Source organism: Balaenoptera ricei, chromosome 2 (genome assembly GCF_028023285.1).
Source record: "Balaenoptera ricei isolate mBalRic1 chromosome 2, mBalRic1.hap2, whole genome shotgun sequence".
NCBI classification, from domain to species: Eukaryota; Metazoa; Chordata; class Mammalia; order Artiodactyla; family Balaenopteridae; genus Balaenoptera; species Balaenoptera ricei.
In genome coordinates, this window is record NC_082640.1 from 25927393 (window position 1) to 25948604 (window position 21212).

A 21212-nucleotide genomic window follows, 5' to 3' on the forward strand; every position below is an offset into this window, starting at 1 on the left:
ACTCCTGGCAGCCATATTTCTGCCACGTGACCCTATGCCCTGGCTATAGTTAACTGGGTCGAATTGGACACAGACTCGAGCTGGGCCAATCCAATTCTCTCTTCTGGAAATTTGATGCTGAATTATGAAAAACCAGATAGTCTGGTTTAGAGGTTCTCACCCGCATTGATTTTTGCCCCCCACCCCCCACCCCGGGGGACACCGACAATATCTGGAGACATTTTGATTGTCACAGCTGGGATGGGGGTTGGGGGAAGCTGGCATCCAGTGGGTAGAGGCCAGGGATGCTGCTAAACACACTGCAACGCACAGGATCGTCCCCACCACAAATTACCTGCCTAAGTGTCGGCAGTGTGTGGCTGAGAAACCTTGCTCCAGGTGAGCCCCTGAACAGGCATCGGGTAACTCATGTGAGTGGGGCTGCCCACCGCCGTCTCCCTTCTTCATCCAAGGGAAGCGGAGTGGACCCACAGGGAGAGGACAGAGGAGAAGCCGGACAGAGTGCAGCTGAGCTCAGAGACAGCCTTCCAGTTCCTGATTCCTGTTCCTTCCAGACCCCTGACTACATTTTTGCCCCTTTATCCTTCTAATATATTCTCCTTTTATTCTTAAGGTAGCTTGACATGGTTTTTGTTATTTGAAACCAAAGTAACTTAAGTTAATACAAGAAACATTCAAGTGAATGTGTTTTTTTTAAAATAAATTTATTTATTTATTTTTGGCTGCGTTGGGTCTTCGTTGCTGTACCTGGGCTTTCTCTAGTTGCGGTGAGTGGGGGCTACTCTTCGTTGCGGTGCGCGGGCTTCTCATCACGGTGGTTTCTCTTGTTGTGGAGCACGGGCTCTAGGCGCACGGGCTTCAGTAGTTGTGGCACATGGGCTTCAGTAGTTGTGGCTCGCGGGCTCTAGAGCGCAGGCTCAGTAGTTGTGGTGCACGGGCTTAGTTGCTCCGCGGCATGTGGGATCTTCCCAGACCAGGGCTTCAACCCGTGTCCCCTGCATTGGCAGGCGGACTCTTAAACCACTGCGCCACCAGGAAAGTGAATGGTTTTAAAGTGACCTAAGCAACATTAAGGCTTGGGCAGCTTAGAGATCTGTCTAGTCTTTCAGGATGGAACAAATATGTGAAATGAAATAGTTAATTGTTATTACTTCTTCATCCCACGAGGTCTCTACACTTAGGTGCTAGAGTGAGCTGAATCTTCCTGAAGGGCAAAGAAGTCTAGAACATGCCTGCCCTGTGCCTGTGATTCTTCTGGGAATCAGGACACCTGGCTTACCTGTCCTGCCACCACACCTGAGCCCCACCCAGTTCCACCAACTCCCAGTCCATATACAAAGCATCTCTGCAGAGCTGCTAATAATTACACTTGCTAAGGATTTCTATTTTGCATATTATTTTGTATTTCCATGTACATCATCAGTCTTGGTACTGATTTTACTTCTGTATATACAGGAATTCAATAAAAGTTGTGATGGAGGCTAAGACACTGAAATGGTCTTTGATACTCAGTTTCTTCCTGGAAGTTACATTTTTCTTTACATTTTAGGAATATTGTGAGTTCATTCCGTTATCCATACATACAGTTTCTTAAACATTTAGGAGTCATTGATCCCTTTGGGAATCTGATGGTGGATCCTCTCTCTGGAAAAATTCACATAAGCACTCTATTTTGCATACAAATCTGAGGGCTCACAGACCATTGAGAGGCCATCATAATTATCCCCCAGATTCTGAGCCTTGCATTACATATTTATTTACTGCCTGCTATGATTTAGGTGGTAAGGAACAAAAGGATGAAAAGGGAGTGTTCTACCCTTGAGAGGAATACAACTTAGTAAGACTACAGAGCAGTAAACACTCAGGTGACAAGTGTCAAGAGAGGGTTGGTAGAACCGTGTAGCCCAGAATAAAGGAGTTTAACCCCGACTGGGCATTAAGAAAGGATTCCTGGAACAGGTGACATCTGCACTGAGAATTCTAACAAGCAGGAGAAAGCAAGGTCAAGTAGAAGGAGAAGGAAAGAACATTTCAGATAGAGGGAAAAGTATGTTCAGAAGGGAAAGAGGGGAATTCCCTGGCGGTCCAGCGGTTAAGACTCCACGCTTCCACTGCAGGGGACGCCGGTTCAATCCCTGGTTGGGGAACTAAGATCCCGCATGCTGCATGGCACGGTGCGGCCAAACAAAAAACAGAAGGGAAAGAGCCTGGTGAGTTCACGGAATGCAAAAGCATTTAGCTCTCTGATCAGCTGTCTGTTGGCGCCTGGCTCCATGCCTGCTTTTCTCTATGTTGCAGGAGGCTGAGTCAGCAGAGTACACCAACCAGATCCCTCTGCCAACTCGCTTCTGGCGCTTCTGGGGAGGTGCTGCCGAGGGGAAGCGCTGGTAGGAGACTGGAGGCAGGAGGGAGGGAGGAGCCATGTTCCCTGCCCTTGTAGAATCTGGGGGAGGGGGCAGCAGTAGCATCAGTGAGTGGGGGGCACTCCTGGGCTCCTGGGGCAGTGGTGGCAAAGTGGCCCTGCAGTGGCAGTACCGGCATAGGGTCAGCCTGAGCAGCCCAGCAATCATGAGCATTGGGTAACATACTTCCCTTCTGCTCCAGCCTAGTACCCAGGCACTTCCTCACTTCTGGGTCACCTTTTTTGCCCCTCCAGCCCTTACAAGTTTTGAAACCAATTCCATATATTTTACTGCCTCTGTTTAAAATACCTAGAGCGGCTCTGATTTTGTGACTGGAAACTAACGAATACAGCAATGGATCAGAAAATACGGTGGAGGAGGGCTGGGGTGAGGATTTGGTTGACTAGGTAATTGAGGGCCAGATCATTCAGGCTGCTCTTAGGAAATGACCAGGTGTTTGAACTTTATGCTAAGAGCAATGGAGACCCATGAAAGACTTTAAAGTCATGGTTAACTCAGTCACTTTCTATGAAGATCACTTGGGCTATAATATAGAGACCAGTAAACGGAAGGAAGCTTTTGCAATGATCTAGGAGAGAATTTGATGGTGGCCGGTACTAGGGTAGTGGCTGTGAGGATGAAGAGACGGGACTGGAAGGCTTTTTATGAGGTGGAATGGCCAGAACATAATGGGGCATTGTGGCCAATTAAAGGTGGCTACAAATTCATTGACGCTGTTTCCACTGATAGCTGGGTTCTATAGCTCCTCCTTTTGAACTTGGGTGTGCTCTGTAGCTGCTTTGACAAAAGAATATGGCACAAGGGACACTGTGGCAGGTTCTGGGCCTTAAGAGGCCTGCAGCTTCTATTTTTGATTTCTTGCTTCTTGGAATTTCTACTATTGGAACACAACTGCCATACTTTTGAGAAGTATATGCCAAATGGAAAAGTCACACATATATAGCTGCTCTGGTTGACAGCCCCAGCTAAGCTCCCAGCCGACAGTGGCAACAACTGTCAGCCATGTGTGTGCCATCTTGGATGTCCAGACCACTAGAGCCTTCAGATGACCCCAGCCCCAGCCCCAGGCCCAAGCAATTCCCATGCATCTGAGCCCATTCAACCCACAGAACCATAAGAGGTAATAGTACACTGTTGTTTTAAGCCACTACGTTTGTTGGTTTGTTTTAAAGCCTCTAAGTTTTAGGGTGGTTTGTTACACAGCAAAAGAAAACAGGAATATATGTGGAAGGAGAGAAAGAAGACAGAATCAGGACGATATCTAGAATTCTGGTTTGGGCCCAGGGTGGAGCCAGTCACTGCTGAGATGGAGACCACGGGCAGATGAAGAGTTTGGGGGTCGGGATGGGGGAGTAAATGATCTATCATAAACTAGAAAATATATATTTTTGGAAATTCATTAAATTTTTTTCTAGAGCCTATCATGTTTTATCTTCAGCATTAGCCATCCTGATTTTAAACAGATTTATGTTTTGCCAATTCCTACCTTTAAGACCCTCTAAAATATGAACTTTAGTATCTTCTGCTATAAGAAAAGCTGTGCTTTTCAAAGGTACCAAGAGGAGCTGGTACCTATTTCATCACATTTAGTCCTTGTAGATCTAGGGATCAACTTCCAGGTCTCTTATTCATTCATCAGATATTTACTAATCACTTGCCAGGGACTCATCAGGACTCAGGGAGTTTACATTCTGATCCACAGGCAGACAAAAAACAAGCAAATGATCACCAATTTATTTTAAAAAAAGGAATGAAAGAAGTAAGCAGGGGGCTGATGGAGAATAAAAGTTGAGGTGAACCCACTTTAGATAAAGTGGTCAGGGAAGATTTTTAAGCTGAAACTTAAGGAAGTGGCGAGAACTAGCTGTGAGAAGAGGTGCAGGAGGGGAAGTGAGGGTCGGTAGCCACAGGACTGCCAAGAGTGCAAGGCCCTTGGTTGGTTAAAAGCTCCACCAGATTCTAGGAACTGAAAGACTAGTGTGTTTGGAGTGTAGTGAGCCAGAAGTATGGCAAGATGGAGCGGGAGAGGGAGAAGAGGCAGATTAAACAATACCTTTTAGGCCCTATTCAAGAATTTGCATTTTACTCTAAGTGCAAAACACAGGCAGAAGCATGAACATACTCTGATTCAAGTTTTAAGAAGATAATGGTCAGAACCCCCAGGAGGGGGAATACTGGTTGAGAAACTGTTGTGGTATCGGACAGAGAAAGACAGCCTGGACTAAGGTTCACTCTAATTTTCTTCTCCTTGGACTCTGTCTTTTCCTTTGTGAAGTGCAGGCAGAGGAACATCAGCAAACAATTATTCCCCAGGGCCAAGTATAAATAAGACTCTCTCTGGACTCCTCTTGCTTTGTGTAAAGATTTGAAACATTTTCAAGGTTGATGGTGTTTTCTACTCCTCTCCACCAACCTACTTCCCCCAACCTAAGGTTTCACACTCTACCAGGAACTGCCATCTGTGGCCTTTGATACACTGAACCAATTAGTGGCTTTTAAGCCACTGCTCCATAAACAGTATTTGTTGTCTGCCAAGTTCCTTGGCAACTGGAATAGGTGGGGTGGAATCTGGATGGACTCAATCTGTTGAAGATTAGTTCTTTTTTTTTTTTGTCCTTCTGCAGGGCCATAGGACTTATCTGCCAGCAAAACTTAACTTGAGTGTAAGGGATCAGACTGAGGAGCCTTATTAACCTTAAATTCTGTTCTCTTATCTAATACCTTTAAGTTTTTCAGTAACTCCATGTGAGTATTGATGAACTATCCTTCACTTAAGACATGGCAACATAATTCAGCTGATATGCTTAAAAGCTTCTTCAACATTCAGAGGCTGATGGCAATATGTGAAAAAGGTTCTAGCTTAAAAAAAAAGAGTCAACATTTTCAGTCAGTTCAAAAACATAGGTGACATTATAAAAGCAGCCCCAGAGAGATCCCTTGTCCCTTCCGCCACATAAGGACACAGTGAAAAGACAGGGTGAACCAGGCAACTGGTCCTCACGAGACACAACTTGACCCTGTACTTCCTAGACCCCAGAACTGTAAGAAATAAATTTCTGTTGTTTGTAAACATGTTAGATACACGTGACACCTGACTACTTAGAGAGCAACAGCAGGACTTTCTTAAGGCATCACCTGTTTAGCCAAAGAAAAGTCAGTTACACTGTTACACAATCTGTTCAGTAGTCTAGTAACTCTGCACTTGATTTTTGTCTACTTGTAAAAATTCATTTGGTCACTAATGTATACAAATCCAATTAAGATTGAATGTAGGGACTTCCCTGGTGGCCCAGTGGTTGGGACTTCACCTTCTAACTAGGGGGTGCAATCTCTGGTCAGGGAGCTAAGATCCCGCATGCCTCCTGGCTAAAAACCCAAAACATAAAACAGAAGCAATATTGTAACAAATTCAATAAAGACTTTAAAAATGGTCCACATCAAAAACATTAAAAAAAAAAAAAAAGATTGTAAACTTAAACAGCTTTCTTCTCCCTCCCCCCCCCCAAAAAAAAGGTCCATCGTCCAATATAATATACCTTCTTAACCTCTAGTTAGGGGTGAAGAAACATTGTAAAAACTTGTTACATTCTTTCCTGAATCAGAGTGACTTAAACATGAAGGAAGGCAGATCCGTCTACCAAGATTCACTTTATGCTATGATGCTATTCATAATAGCACTTATCCAGCTATGTTTGAGAGTATATCTTGAAGGAACTACCAACTCTTGTCTGCTGAGTATGCAGACCTATCACAGGCTGAAAACACAGGTTGTCAAGGCCTTTAGGAAAATCACTTTTCTAGAAGGTCTGTATAGGGGCTACTCTCTTGTTGAGAACACAAGCCACTACTTACACCTCACCCAGAGCTGGAGATGCCAAATAGAATCCTAAAAAAAGGTGTGTGTGTTTGGAGGGCCGGGCGGTCAGGGGTAGAGGGAATGGAAGGCAAACAGGGACTCTTTTCTGCTACACTCATGGCGTAAACCAACGCACATCCTGGTCAGCTATTTTTACAGCTGGTTTAAGTTATAGCCCTCAGTAGGCGCAGACCTGCTTCCAATCAAATCTGGCCTTCCCCTGCATGCGAAAGGTTACTTTTTAAAAGGAAGGTTTTTGTTCGTTTTTCGTTTTTTAAAATTCGTCTACATTTCCTAAGGCTGCACAAGGGGCAATGCATCAAGCAAGGACGACATAGGGCGGGAAGAAAGAGAAAACAGTGATTTCTGAATTCCTTAAAATATGTTGGGTCCATTTTCCTTCAGGAAAGCGAGGCAGGATAGCAAGAAAAGCAAGAGAAGTTGCAAAAGACCAGCCTAGGCGCGCCGTAGGGTCGCAGGGGGCTGAGCCGCAGCCAGGGTCAGTCCACTTGGCGTCAGCTCCGGGTCTGCGGGTCCCGGGGCGGCCGCCCGCTGTCCTGGCCCAAAGTCCAAGGGCGGCGGCAAGGCTCAAGGCCCAGGGCGCGCCTCAGCTCCCGCTGGGCGGCGGGAATAACGAACTGGACAGCTGCCCCCAGGCCGCAAGCACGCTCCCGTCCCTGCCCTCGGGGGCCAGCGCGCGACCGCCTCCGCCCCCAACCACGGTGGCAGCGCGCCGCGTGGAGAGCCGGAATCCACAAGGGGCACGGCCCGCCCTCTTCTCGCGAGAGGTAGGAAAGGAAGAAGGTTGGGCGGGCGACGGGGACCTAGCCAATGAGCGAGCGGGAAGGGCGTGATCGACGGCCTCCTCTAAGCCCCGCCCCGGCTGCAGAGGCCCTGGTCGCCGCCCGCCTCTTCTTTTCTCCCTCCCTGCCCTCCCTTCCTTCCCCGCCCCGCTCTTCTCTTTCCGTCTGAGGTGGCGGCCAGCTGCCTCCTCGCCAGCTCTGTTTTCCCTCTGCTCCCGCTTCCCTTTTCCCTTGTGCCCGGGCCCGGCCTGAGCGTTTCCTCCGCCTCCTCAGGGTGGCCGCCTAGCTCCCGACCCCTAGAGTCCTGCGCCTTTTCTTTTCTCTGGGCTTCCGTCCGCGCCCGGCCCCGCCATGAATGAGGAGTACGACGTGATCGTGCTGGGCACCGGCCTGACGGTGAGGCCCGGCGGGGAGGGGCGGGGGTCCCGGGTCGGGAGGGGGGCGGCCGCACGCCCTGCCCAGCCCCCTTTTCCCCATCCCTGCAGGCCGCGCCGCGCCTCGCCTCGCGTCTCCTCCGAGGGTCTCCGGGTGGGGCCGGTTTCCGCCGCCGTCTCGGGCCGCGCTCTGGAGCGGAGGCGGGCCGGGCCTGCGGCGGGGCCTGCGGGCCGGGCGGCGCGTCTGGACGGGGAGAGACACCGGGGGATGGAAAGCCCGGTCGGGCAGGTGCTTGGGCGGGTCGTGACGGCCGAGTAAGAGTAGGTGGGAAACGAGAGTCCGCTCTGCTGTAGCAGAGGCCGGAAAAGCCCGGATTGGTGTATTGATGCGTCTCCCTTACGGGTTGACGGCCTCTCGCGATTGGAAACGGAAAAGCAGCCGGCGCAGTGGGGGAGGGTGGAGGCCAATCACAGTGGCATTTCCTACTTAGACTTCATCCTCTACTACTAGTCAGTGTCGGTGACGAGTCACTGGATAATCACTGTTTGGTAGGTAATTAAGTTCAATGAACTTATATTTTTGGAGAAAATTAGATTTCTTATCCTCCTCCCCCACTCCAGGTGAGAAGCATTATCCTTTCCTTTTAACCACCCTCCCATCCCACTTGAGCAACTGTAGAATTGGAAATGAGTTTTCTCAAAATTTGTCTAGTCCTTTCTCACCTGGCCTTTGCCATCTTTTCCTTCTGTGTGGTCTGTCCTTGCCTCCATTGTCTCTTCTGGAGGCTTTCCCCTGAGAAAGAGGTTGGTGATGGGGTGCTAGAGGCCAGGTTCTGTACTAGTGCATGGTGTGCGTAATACCATGGTAAATATATTTTCCTGGTTGTCTGCTTAGAGAACTTTAGATAATATTCTGCAAATAATGCAGGCAGATGTTTTACTTCTTTTTGTGCTTTTAAAAGAAAATGAGGACTATTCATCTTGCAAAAGAATTCCATTTGAAGAGAGGACCATTTCCGTTATCAAAAGTTTTTTGGAAATTTGAAATTCTGACATTGGGTTGCTTTGTTTTATAAGATGAATACTGATTTTGATCTTGTGTATCCCATATAAACTGATCGCAAAGTCCGGAGTCATTTAATGTAAACCACTACAAATTTGTTGAAATGCATTGTAATCTCCCAAGATCAAATTAACATTTTTTTCAGCTAACACTCCAAAGTAACTATTTTAGATTTCTCGGGACAAGAGAAAACTGTCAAACTTGCATTTGGCCAGTTTTTTGGGAAAAGATTGTTGGGAAGTAGAATGGCACTTTTCTGGCATGTCATTTTTCTATTTATGGTGATTTATGGTGATTGTTGGATAATACTCATTTCTGAATGCTTCATTATGTTTCAACAGTCCAGAGAAAGAAATGGGACTGGCTAGGAAATAGTACCGAATAGATGAGATTGCTTACCTAGAAAGTTATTTAGTCATTTTGAATGTGAGGTATTGGGTTGAATTTCTTTTTTTGATGGTGAGTTAGAAGACTGTTGGATGCCTAAATGAATAGCCTACCCACTGCAGGGTGGTTTTTTTCATTTTCGAAGTGCTTAATTGGGATTCTGAGCTGAGCTTATTAGTTTGGGGTGGATTTTGCCCACTGGAATGGGCCTGTTGCTGCCAGCATATTGTAAGAGCTAGTTAGTTCCACTGTTTTTCTACGGTTATTGCTGGTCTTTCAGATTTGCTCTTGATTAGGTCAGTTAAACACGGACAAATAAGTGCAGATGCTTTCTCATGCAGGTTTCTATATGCCTAGTTCAGAAGTATAACTTTTTATCAAAGAGGGCACAGTTTGTTATTTTTTTTTTTTTTTTTTTAAATTTTTATTTATTTATATTTATTTTTGGCTGTGTTGGGTCTTCGTTTCTGTGCGAGGGCTTTCTCTAGTTGTGGCAAGCGGGGGCCACTCTTCATCGCGGTGCGCGGGCCTCTCACTGTCGCGGCCTCTCTTGTTGCCGAGCACAAGCTCCAGACGCGCAGGCTCAGTAGTTGTGGCTCACGGGCCTAGTTGCTCCGCGGCATGTGGGATCTTCCCAGGCCAGGGCTCGAACCCGTGTCTCCTGCATTGGCAGGCAGATTCTCAACTGCTGCGCCACCAGGGAAGCCCAAGAGGGCACAGTTTTATTGCATAACAACCAAGTTAAGATAATGCACCTTATTTAAATTTTCATTTGGATCAATTGTGACCTTTTTGGTGAATGATAGATGCATACTTAACTAGCAATCAGATAAATTTCTGCTGTCATTTATTATTTATTTATTTTTGGCTGCATTGGGTCTTCGTTGCTGCACGCCGGCTTTCTCTAGTTGTGGCGGGGCGGGGCTACTCTTTCTTGCGGTGTGAGGGCTTCTCATTGCGGTGGCTTCTCTTGTTGCGGAGCACGGGCTCTAGGCGTACGAGCTTCAGTAGTTGTGGCCCGCGGGCTCTAGAGCGCAGGCTCAGTAGTTGTGGCGCACGGGCTTAGTTGCTCCGCGGCATGTGGGATCTTCCCGGACCAGGGCTCGAACCCGTGTACCCTGCGTTGGCAGGCGGATTCTTAACCACTGCGCTACCAGGGAAGTCCCGGGATGATTTTGATAGTGATAAAATCTTATACCCTCATTTTTAGTGATACAGGGACTTTGATTACTTAAATGAAGAGATCACCAAAGTTAAAAAGCCTCAAATTATAATTAATTTTGAGTATTTGGTGTGAACATACCATTTACTTAATTTTTGATTTATAAATATTTAGTGCCTGAGATTTAAGAACCTTAAAACAGGTGTGTGCTATCAGTTGTGGGTACCAAATACTGCATGATGCCTGTGTGTCTGCATTTTTTAGTGTGATTAACTCGTTACTTTTAATATAAAGTGTAAGGAAGTGTTGGGGTTTCTCTGTGTTGCCTAATGTTGTCACTGTTTTGTATCGATTGTTACATCTAAAATAAGGTCATAATAGTGCACAAATATTGATAGTAACTTTGATAAAGAAGGCATAAAACAATTTAGTATATACTAGAGCAAAATCTTCATTCTAAGAGAAATGGAATATTTCATATAATTGAGTTCTTTAAGGAATTGAGGGCTATCCCTTTAAACAACCATAACTTTTAGATAAAAACCTTTCAAATGATATCACAACTTTTTAAACAAACTGAAGAGCATAGTTAATGTACTTGATAACAGAGATTTCACATCAGGAGGATTAATTACTGTTATGCTATAACATAATGAAGCCATTGAGACCTAGGGAGCTTTGTAGGAACTTTGGCCTCCTTACTAAGTCCTCTTAGACTGCTCAGCTTTGGGAGTTAGTTCTACCGTCTACTTTTCATTTTTTCCTCTTTGTTTACTTTGCTGGTTAGGCTGGTGACTGTCCACAGCCTTTGACCACTTAATTTGCTGTTTCTGATTGACTTTGGGCTTGGCAATGAATTCATGAGTCTTCTCAGAAATAGTAATAAATAATAAAATAAGGGTTACTAGCTCCACAGCTGCTTGTGCTTCCCAGCAGTATTTTGTTTTGTGCTACATGGTAATTTTCGTAAGGAGTTTTGAATCGAAAAGGACACTTTAGTGATATGTAACCAGATTATTCTCAGCAGTATTTGTTTAAAACATTGTTTTTCATCCCAGCCATACTTTTCCTTCTTTATTAAAATTTTGTGACTTCAAAGAGGAGTTCTTGTACTTGATTTAAAAATCTTGAATTGCCTTTTATATTTACTCCTTGAAAATCTTTGCCATTGCTGTTAGAGTTCTGTGGACAAACAACTTTCTGTCCACTGCAGTAGTGATCATAGGACCAATGTGTGCAAATGTCTTATTTTTGGAAGGTATAAATACTATGTAGGCAGTCTGTATTTTAAATCAGCCTTAAGCATACTGGTCCAGTAGAATAGAAGTAAAATCAGACATATTTCAGCATTTCGAGGTAGTAGTGAGACATTTGGTTGGAAAGACTGCTAGGTAAACGTTTGGCTCGCATACATGATACCCTGCAGTTACCTTTATGTCCCCTCTCACAGTACCTGATTAAAGACTTAATGGAGTAATGGCCTACTCAATTTCAGTTACCTGTGACTGTTGTGCTCGATTATGGGCAATAAAAAGGCAAACACACCTGTTTATGAGTACCTTCTTCTCGTGTGGGGCTAACTATAATATGAGTTAATATGAGAAAGTACTAAGTGCCATAGGGGAATTCACACATGTGGGAATTCAGACAGGGGAATCAGAAAAACCTGCATAAAGAAGGAGTTATTAAGGTGGCTTTTAAAAATAATTGATAAGCAGGGTAGGGGGAAGGGGTATTAGATGAAGGTAATCAAAAGGAACAAACTTAAGCTATAAGATAAATAAGTACTAGGGATGTAATGTACAACATGATAAAGATAATTAACACTGCTGTATATTATGAATGAAAGTTAAGAGCGTAAATCACAAGGAAAAATTTTTTTTCCATTTCTTTAATGTTGTATCTATATGAGATGATGGATGTTCACTAAGCCTGTGGTCATCATTTCATGTTGTATGTAAATCAAATCATGCTGTACACCTTAAGTCTTTACAGTGCTGTATGTCAATTATATCTCAATAAAACTGAAAAAGTTTAAAAAATATTGGTAAGTTTTGAACATGAGGAGGAATGATTTTCTAGGCAGAGAGAGCAGTGTAAGTCAGTATTAAGAAAAGGATATATATTTAGGGGATAGGGAGTTTATTTTGTGTGAAACAGAAGGTATGAAGAGGTGTAATGGAAACAGTGTTGGAAAGAAGGTATATCACCAAGGATGCTGAAGATAGTAGGTTAAGAAGTTTGAATTTTATCTTCTTGGCCAACGAGAGAGGGTTTTGAGCAGGAATGATCTAATTAGAGCCAAATTTCAAGAAAAGTTATCTTTGACAGCTTTTAATGAGATGCATTAGAGGGACAGAGACATTTAAAGAAACACTTGTTCTGCTGAAAACTAACGTCCATTTTTATTGTGTTATTGCTGTAAGACGTATACCACTGAAATTAAATGATTTAAAAGTTTTCTAGTTAATACATTTTCTAGATAAGTAGAAAGGCACTTTTCTTTAAGATGAGTTATTAGGTACCTTGTTTTCCTGATCACATTTTTGTGTGCATTTACTTTCTGTTTCTTTCTTTTTTTTTTTTTTTTTAAATCACTCCTGAACTTTAAAATGCAGGAGGAGTTAGAGTGTTAACAGTGTTTAGTTTGGTCACTTGGAAGTTACATCAGAATTTTTTTTTTTTTTTTTTTTTTACATCAGAATATTAACGTACTCTGGTTCTATTCTCTTCCAAGCCTGAGTTGCCCTCTAAGTAGGAAGGGGGGTGGGCATTAACTTTTCCAGGATACTGGGATACTATTTAGTACCAGTGGCCTTGGCAATTCTGTTTAGGTTTGTCACAATTCATATATGGGAACACCATACAGGCTGCTTCACTACGTAAGAGGTACTTCGCCTAGTGTGTTTAGGTGCTGTCCGTTTGAGTTAGTTACTCTGATTATTGCAAACCTAGCGCTATGTGTAGGTGCTGAAGGGAAGTGAGCCTCAATATCACTGATTTGATCCTTCCTGACCATCACCCCACCCACACATCTGCACGGACTAGAATTTTGCTGCAGCTGAACTTCAAACATTTAATCTGGTTACCTCTTTATGTAGGCCAACATGAAGAGCCAGTTGGGTGGCAGATGCCATTATCTTAAAGAACTTGGATTTTGGGCCTGAGCTCAGTTTGGATGAAAGACCCACCTGAGAGTGCCAGGCATCCTGTGTGCATCATTAATGCATGTGTGCAGGCATTTGTTCACTTATTCATGCTGAGCACCTAATATGCTCTAGGCCCTAAAAATAAAAAATAAATAAGGCATAATAGCAAACAAAACACCAAAAAACCTTGGATTCGGAAGATGGTTTTACAGTTTTAGTTATTTTGGTTGTGAGTCTGTGTATTCTTATCCTGTTCAGGTCAGTTGTGGGTGAGCTCGAAATTAAGTGTGGAGCACTCTCATCTGTTAGTTTTAAAACTAATGTGTTGGTTAATATTCATTCATATATGTTTCCTGGTAAAAGTTATCAGTATTCTTGACATAGATGTTGGATGGTCCAGGTTTTCTAGTGTGAAAAAAGGAAATTCACTTAGAGTATTTTCTCTGACTTTGATGTGCTTTGCTTTTTATTCTGTATTCACCAGATAATAGTAGATTTTAATTTTGAGTTGTTAATTTGGGAAGATACTAAAATTTTGGGATCATTAATATACACTCTATACTCAGATGTGATTGGTTTTATCAGTGAATTAATGACTTCATCCCATGTTGTAAAGTAAAATTTAAAGTATTACTTTTGTGCTTCTATGTATTCTCTTGGCATTGTAAAAGCAATCTTTTATAGATGGGTTTAGAAGAATCAGTGAACCTGCAAATTATTAATTAGCTTTTAATATATTTGCTCCAAGTGATGCCTTTAAAGGTAGTTAGTATCAGCTCTTCGGACTGCTGAATCTTTATATTACTGGGTCCTTCATTAGGCCTCAGCCTTCAGTGCTTGCTTTGGAGCCATGGTCCAGTGAGTGGCTCATGCTTATTTGCAGTGGAGTATGAAAAGTTATATATAGAAGCTGTGCAACGCTCAAAGTTGCTTGCTGTGATTTTGCTTCCAAAAGTTGAACCGTGAAGTCTACTTTTGTCGACTGGAAATGTGACTATTTGGTTTTCCTCTCTTTATGTCATAATCTGTTTTTGAGATTGTAAATATTATTCTATTTTCATATAATATATTGAATCATATATTAGTGCTTCAGATTTTTTTTTTTAAGCAAGTGATTTGCTTTTGATAATATTGGAGTTAATTTTTACAGTTAAAATACTTTCAGTTCTGTTTATCAAGACCTCATTAAGAAAGTTAAAAGTCAAGCTGTGGAATAGATGAAGATATTTGCAATATATATATAACCAATAAAGCATTTTTAAATATCTAGAATATATAAGGAATTTTTATATAGCAGTAAAAAAAAGAAAGCCCACTTTAAAAATGGGCAAATAATATGAATAGGCACTTATCAAAAGAAGATACTACAATTATCAGTAAACTATGAAAAAGTGCTCAGCCTCATTATTTGTCAGGAAATGTAAATTAAACCACATCCTAACTAGAATGACTAAAATTAAAAGGCCAGAACACAAATGTTGGGCAAGGATTTGAAACAACAGACTTTCATATACTGCTGACACAGCATATGAAATTGGTACAACCATTTTGGAAAGCTGTTTGGCAGTATCTGTACTCTCCTTGATATCTATCCAACAAGTGCATACATAAAAGACACATTGAGAATGTTTATAGAGCATTATTTATAACAGCTCCAAACTGGAAATGATCCCAATGTCCACCTGTAATAGAATGGATAAATAAGTTGTGGAATATCTGTGCGGAGTATTCATTCAAAAGACTCCTATGGCTTTGTTACCCGCGGTGTGGTCCATGGATCAACTGCTTCTGCAACACCTGAGAACTTACTAGAGGTGCAGATGGTTACACCCCTCACCCCAGATACACTGAATCAAAATCTACAGTTTAACATGATCCCCAGGTGTTTAATAAAGTTTGAGCAGCACTGCTTTACTAGTGGTTCTTGAAACTGGTCCTGGACCAGCAGTATTCTCACCTGGGAACTGGTGAGAAATGCAGATTCTCAGGCTCCACCGCAGACCTGCTGACTCAGAAGCTTTGGGGGTGGGGCCCTGCGTTCTGTTTTAGCAGGCTGTCCCGGTGATGTGGATGCAAAGTAAAGTTTCAGAATCTGCTTAGAATTTACATTTCTAACAAGTTCACAGGTGATACCAAATCAGGAGCTCTCTTTGAGATCCACTGTTGTTGGTAGGGCTAGGCAAACCTGTAAAAGTCCACAGGTTTTTCAGACCACGTGGTCTTTGTCACAGCTACAGTACCACTGTGGTACAGTGAAAACAGCTAATATGTAAATGAATGGGCATGGGTGTTTACCGTTAAAACTTTATTTACAAATCCAGCCTGCAGGCTGGATTTGGCTCCTGTACTTTAGAGACCCCTGCTGTATAGCAGTGAGAGTAAGAAAATTTCTATTGCAAACAAAACATGGATGAATCTTGTAAACGTATGTTGACTAAAAGGTGTATACAAGAAGTGTATACTACAGGATTCCATTTATTCAGAGTTCAAAAACAGGTAGAAAAATCTTTGCTCTTAAAAGTCATGAGCATGGCTGGGGCTGAGGAGTGGTTATGGCTGGAGGTGGCCTGGAGTGCTCATTATGTTTCTTGATTTAAAGGAATGATGCACCCTCTTGGAGTAAACTTTGAACCTGACAGTAACTAATTTAAAATATTTTTAAAATATTAAAATGAATAGTACATTATGGAGGAGAATTTGAGATATGTATGAATTTTTGAAAGTAAAGATTTCAGAGTCAGGCTTTAGGGGGATGAGCTTGTTCTCTGTTGTCTGGAGTCTTGGATAAATTTGAGAAGCACTAGGATTTATAAAGTTACAGAGAATTTCCTTTGTCATTTAAAAAAATAAAGCTCTTATCACCTAAACTCTGGTATAACGGTTCTGGGTGAATCAATATCCCATCTCTGTGTGTCTTCTCATTAATCCATTAATTGGATTGACTTTCTTGACTGCTCCGCCACCCCGTCTTGATTTGGTATGTCTTAGTATATTCACGCTTTGTTTACCTTTTTACTGAGAGTGATGGTTTATAATCCTCTGTTGATTGTCAGTTGATTAATGGTTATCTTGGATGCTTCATTTAGGGCTCTAGTTCTCAAACTCTTGGTCTCAGGATCTATTTACACTCTTAAAAATTGAGGTCCCTGAAGAGCTTTTGCTTGTAAGAGTATCTATCAATATTTATCCTATTAGAAATCAATGCTGAGAAATTAAAAAATGGTTTTTATTAATTCACTTAAAGATAACGGTGATAAACTCATTACATGTTAACGTGAATAACAATTATTTGGCGTATAACTGTGTTTTCCAAAACAAAAAAATTTCTGAGGAGAGTATGGTTGTTTTACATTTTCTGCACATCTCTTTAATATCGAGTTTAAAAGATAGCCGATTCTTATCTGCTTTGGTGTTCAGTCTTTCATAATTTTTGTCATAGCTGAAGTATATGAAGAAAATCAGGCTTTAGACAGATGTGTAGTTGGAAAAAGGAGTATTTTAATAGCCTTTCAGATTGTTGTGGGTATCCTTTTATAATTTACACCTAAACACAAGTGGCAGGGTATTTTTAAAGATTAATTGCAATATGAAATTTGAAACCACATCAGTGAACATTTCTTATTCCGTTACATTAAAATCCGTTAATCTAGCTTGCACTTTGAATTTCTCGTTTAACCTCCTGTATGATTTTGTAACATCATTCATTGGTCACTTGGGAAAGTACTGTTTTACTTAGTAATGCAGGTCTTCTGAATTGTTGACACATTTCATTATGCCATATCAAAAGCTCATATTTGTTAATATCACTGATGTTGTCTGAAAAGTCCTTTAAGTATTGGGGATCTGATGTACCCATGGTGGTGGATATAAGCTTTCCAAAATTCAAATTTTCATTCAAAAATATTTTTTTAATACATTTTATTTATTTATTTTTAACATTTGGCTGTGTTGGGTCTTCGTTGCTGCACGCGGGCTTTCTCTAGTTGTGGCGAGCAGGGGCTACTCTTGGTTGCACCGGCTTCTCATTGCGGTGGCTTCTCTTGTAGAGCACGGGCTCTAGGTGTGTGGGCTTCAGTAGTAGTGGCACATGGGCTCAGTAGTTGTGGCTCGTGGGCTGTAGAGCACAGGCTCAGTAGTTGTGGCACATGGGCTTAGTTGCTCTGTGGCATGTGGGATCTTCCCGGACCAGGGATCGAACCTGTGTCCTCTGCATTGGCAGGCGGATTCTTAACCACTGCGCCACCAGGGAAGTCCCTCATTCAGAATTTTGACTTATCATTTTTGGCAACAAATACTGTTGGTTATTTTCCTTGACATTCATTTTTGAGAAAATGTCTGCCGAAATCCTAAGTCTGAGTAATCATAGTTTGTCAGTTATTTTTCCAATTAAAAATGATGATCCATGGGGCTTCCCTGGTGGCGCAGTGGTTAAGAATCCTCCTGCCAATGCAGGGGACACGGGTTTGAGCCCTGGTCCGGGAAGATCCCACATGCCGCGGAGCAACTAAGCCCGTGAGCCACAACTACTGAGCCTGCATGCTACAAGTACTGAAGCCCGCGCACCGCAACGAAGAGTAGCCCCTGCTCGCTGCAACTAGAGAAAGCCCGCGCGCAGTAACAAAGACCCAATACAGCCAAAAATAAATAAATAAAAATAAATACATTAAAAAAAAAGATGATCCATGAAAAAAGTAGCTAGATCAGCTTACAAATCAGTCGCACAAAAGGCCTTCCTTGAGCCAGAATTGCTTTTATGTGAACTTCCCGTTTTGCTACACAGGATATTTAAAAGATGGGTGTTCAGGGATGTTGTTAACAGAGGTGATTTTTAATGCTTCATCAAGGATAGTCTTAAGTGAAACTGGCCTTGTTTTTTTAAACCATGAGTGCCTTGTGGTGAAGAATATAATGACTAGTGCAGTTGGAGCCACCGCCTTAATTTGTTTTATCCACCATTGATCTTGCGCTGTCAGTGCAAGTGTAACACAGTGGGAAAAAATGAATAATGTCTTAGTGTTATTATGAAAATAGTTTAAACCTTGGGACTCAGAGGGGCCACAGAACACACTTTGAACCCTGGTTGCTTTAGGGCTTTGTCCTTAAAAATTACATCATATATTGCATATACATAAGTATTAATTACTAAAAGAATGTTTAATGACAGGCTTGTAAAAATTATCTGTTTGAAACATGCAGTAGCATTTTCCTTCCTTTGAAGATACTTACGCTTTCCCTGTAGGAATGTATCCTGTCAGGTATAATGTCAGTGAATGGAAAGAAAGTTCTTCACATGGATAGAAACCCATATTATGGAGGAGAGAGTGCATCTATAACACCGCTGGAAGATGTAAGTATTAAAATAAATTAATGTCCCTTTTGTACTTTGAGTCTTTTACTTGTGAATCTCTACTTTTTTATAGATGGTTTTAATTTTGTTTTATTAAATAGATTATCTGTAACATCATAATTTTCAGGAGCTCCTAGTTTGGGGCTTGTAGAAATTTAAATTGTGATTTTTGTTGCCATCTGGAGCAGTTATCTGTTCTCTCTCGAAGTTAATAGAGTGTAGACTTGACAGGGTGCATGGAGGGTACCTTTTGATGAAGACCTAACATACGCCAGGCACAGTGCCAGTGCTTTCCGCATAGTCTTAGTTATCTTCCCAGTCACTCAAAGAGATTTTATCCCCATTTTTTAGATGGCAAAATAGTTTCTGTGGGCTTAAGATCACGGAGACGGGCTGATAACCCAGGTTATATGATTCCAAAGCTTAGTTCCTTTTTCTTTTAACTTATTTTATTGAAGTACAGTTGATTTACAATGTTATGTTAATTTCTGCTGTACAGCAAAGTGATTCAGTTATACATACATATATATATTCTTTTTAAAAATTTATTTATTTTATTTACATTTATTTTTGTCTGCATTGGGTCTTTGTTGCTGCATGCAGGCTTTCTCTAGTTGCGGCGAGCAGGGGCTACTCTTCGTTGTGGAGCGCGGGTTTCTCATTGTGGTGGCTTCTCTTGTTGCTGAGCACGGGCTCTAGGTGCACGGGCTTCAGTAGTTGTGGCTCGTGGGCTCTAGAGCACAGGCTCCGTAGTTGTGGCACGTGGGCTTAGTTGCTCCGCGGCATGTGGGATCTTCCCAGACCAGGGCTTGAACCCGTGTCCACTGCATTGGCAAGCGGATTCTTAACCACTGTGCCACCAGGGAAGCCCTGTATATATTCTTTTTCATATTCTTTTCCATTATGGTTTTTCACAGGATATTGAATATAGTTCCCTGTGCCATACAGTAGGACCTTATTGTTTGTCCGTTCTATATATCATAGTTTGCATCTGCTAATCCCAAAGTTGCACTCCATCTCTCCCGCAGCTTCCCTCCCCGTTGGCAACCACAAGTCTGTTCTCTGTGTCTGTGAGTCTGTTTCTGTTTTGTAGATAGGTTCATTTGTGTCATATTTTAGATTCCACATATAAGTGATATCATGTGGTATTTCTTTCTCTTTCTGATTTATTTCACTTAGTATGATAATCTCTAGGTCCACCATGTTGCTGCAAATGGCATTATTTCATTCTTTGTTTATGGCTGAGTAGTAGTCCATTGCATATATGTACCACATCTTTATCCATTCCTCTGTTGATGGATATTTAGGTGTTTCCATGTCAAAGCTTAGTTCCTTTTGCTATACTCCATGCTTCCTACTTCTTTAGAAAATGAGCACATGAAGCATTTCCAAAGTGTGTTTTACTAAGTATATTTATTTCTCTGTGTGGGGTTTGTTCACCATCCACGTGTATAAATCTGAGCTGTACTGTGCTTTATAGGAGATATATAGATATTGTCAGTTACTTTTAAAATAGTGACTTTGATGAAATAAACTTAATGTTTATATCAAAAAGCTTTTTTCTCTATATTCAGGCATATAGGAAAGTTGAAAGAATAATACCAGTGGAATATTTTTTTGCTTCATGTCTGTTTGTGTTATTGGTTTTAAACCATTGAAAGTAATAGACATGATCCTTGACCTAAATATTTCAGCATTCATCTGTGAAGAGCAACATTCTCCAACATAATCATAATACCGTTATCACACTTAAGAAAATTAACCATAATATCCAGACTATATTCAAATTCCCCAGTGATCCCAAGAATGTTGTATATTGCTGTGTAGGAGTGGTTTGTTTTCTTTTTTTTTAAACTAGTTTAAGCATTGCCTTTTGTGTTGTTTCCCTTTATTCTCTTAATCTACAAAAGTCTCGCCACCTCTTTTCTTTTGGGCAGTCTAGGCCAGTTTATAAGAAGGTATTGTTGGGCACTTCATACTGCATCCCATCAGGAGGCACAGTGCCTGCATCAGCATCACTGTTCATGATGCTCAATTTGACCTGGTTGAGGTGGTGACCACTGACCTCTCCATCGTAAATCATCTGTGGAGCAATGCACTGGCGTCATTCTTTCTTCACCTAGTATATTGATTAGCCTAGTGTTAAGTAAGATGAGCAAGCTGTCCTCTTTTTTTTTTTTTTAATTTAATTTTTATTTTATATTGGAGTATAGTTGCTTTATAATGTGTTAGTTTCAGGTGTATAGCTAAGTGATTTAGTTATACATATACATATATCCATTCTTTTTCAGATTCCTTTCCCATATAGCTTATTATAGAATACTGAGTAGAGTTCCCTGTGCTGTATAGTAGGTCCTTGTTGATTATCTGTTTTATATATAATGGTGTGTGTATGTTAATCACAAACTCCTAGTTTATCCCTCCCCTGCATGTTTCTCCTGTGTTAACCATAAGTTTGTTTTCGAAATCTGTGAGTCTGTTTCTGTGTTGTGAATAAGTTCATTTGTATCATTTTTTCTTTAGATTCCACATGTAAGTGATATCATATGGTATTTGTCTTCCTCTACTGACTTACTTCACTTAGTATGATAATCTCTAGGTCCACCCATGTTGCTGCAAATGACATTACTTCATTCCATTTTACGGCT

At 41.8% G+C, this 21212-nt stretch overlaps 1 protein-coding gene across 1 annotated transcript in view; it reads left to right on the forward strand.

Moving 5' to 3' along the window:
• The first annotated feature begins 7196 nt into the window (after positions 1-7196).
• GDI2 (GDP dissociation inhibitor 2) overlaps positions 7197-21212 on the forward strand; it is a 45247-nt gene continuing 31231 nt past the window's right edge. The window contains exons 1-2 of the mRNA XM_059912214.1: positions 7197-7478; positions 18457-18564. Coding sequence (XP_059768197.1) covers positions 7434-7478; positions 18457-18564 — 153 coding nt within the window. The 5' untranslated portion in view covers positions 7197-7433. The remainder of the gene's footprint in view (positions 7479-18456; positions 18565-21212) is intronic.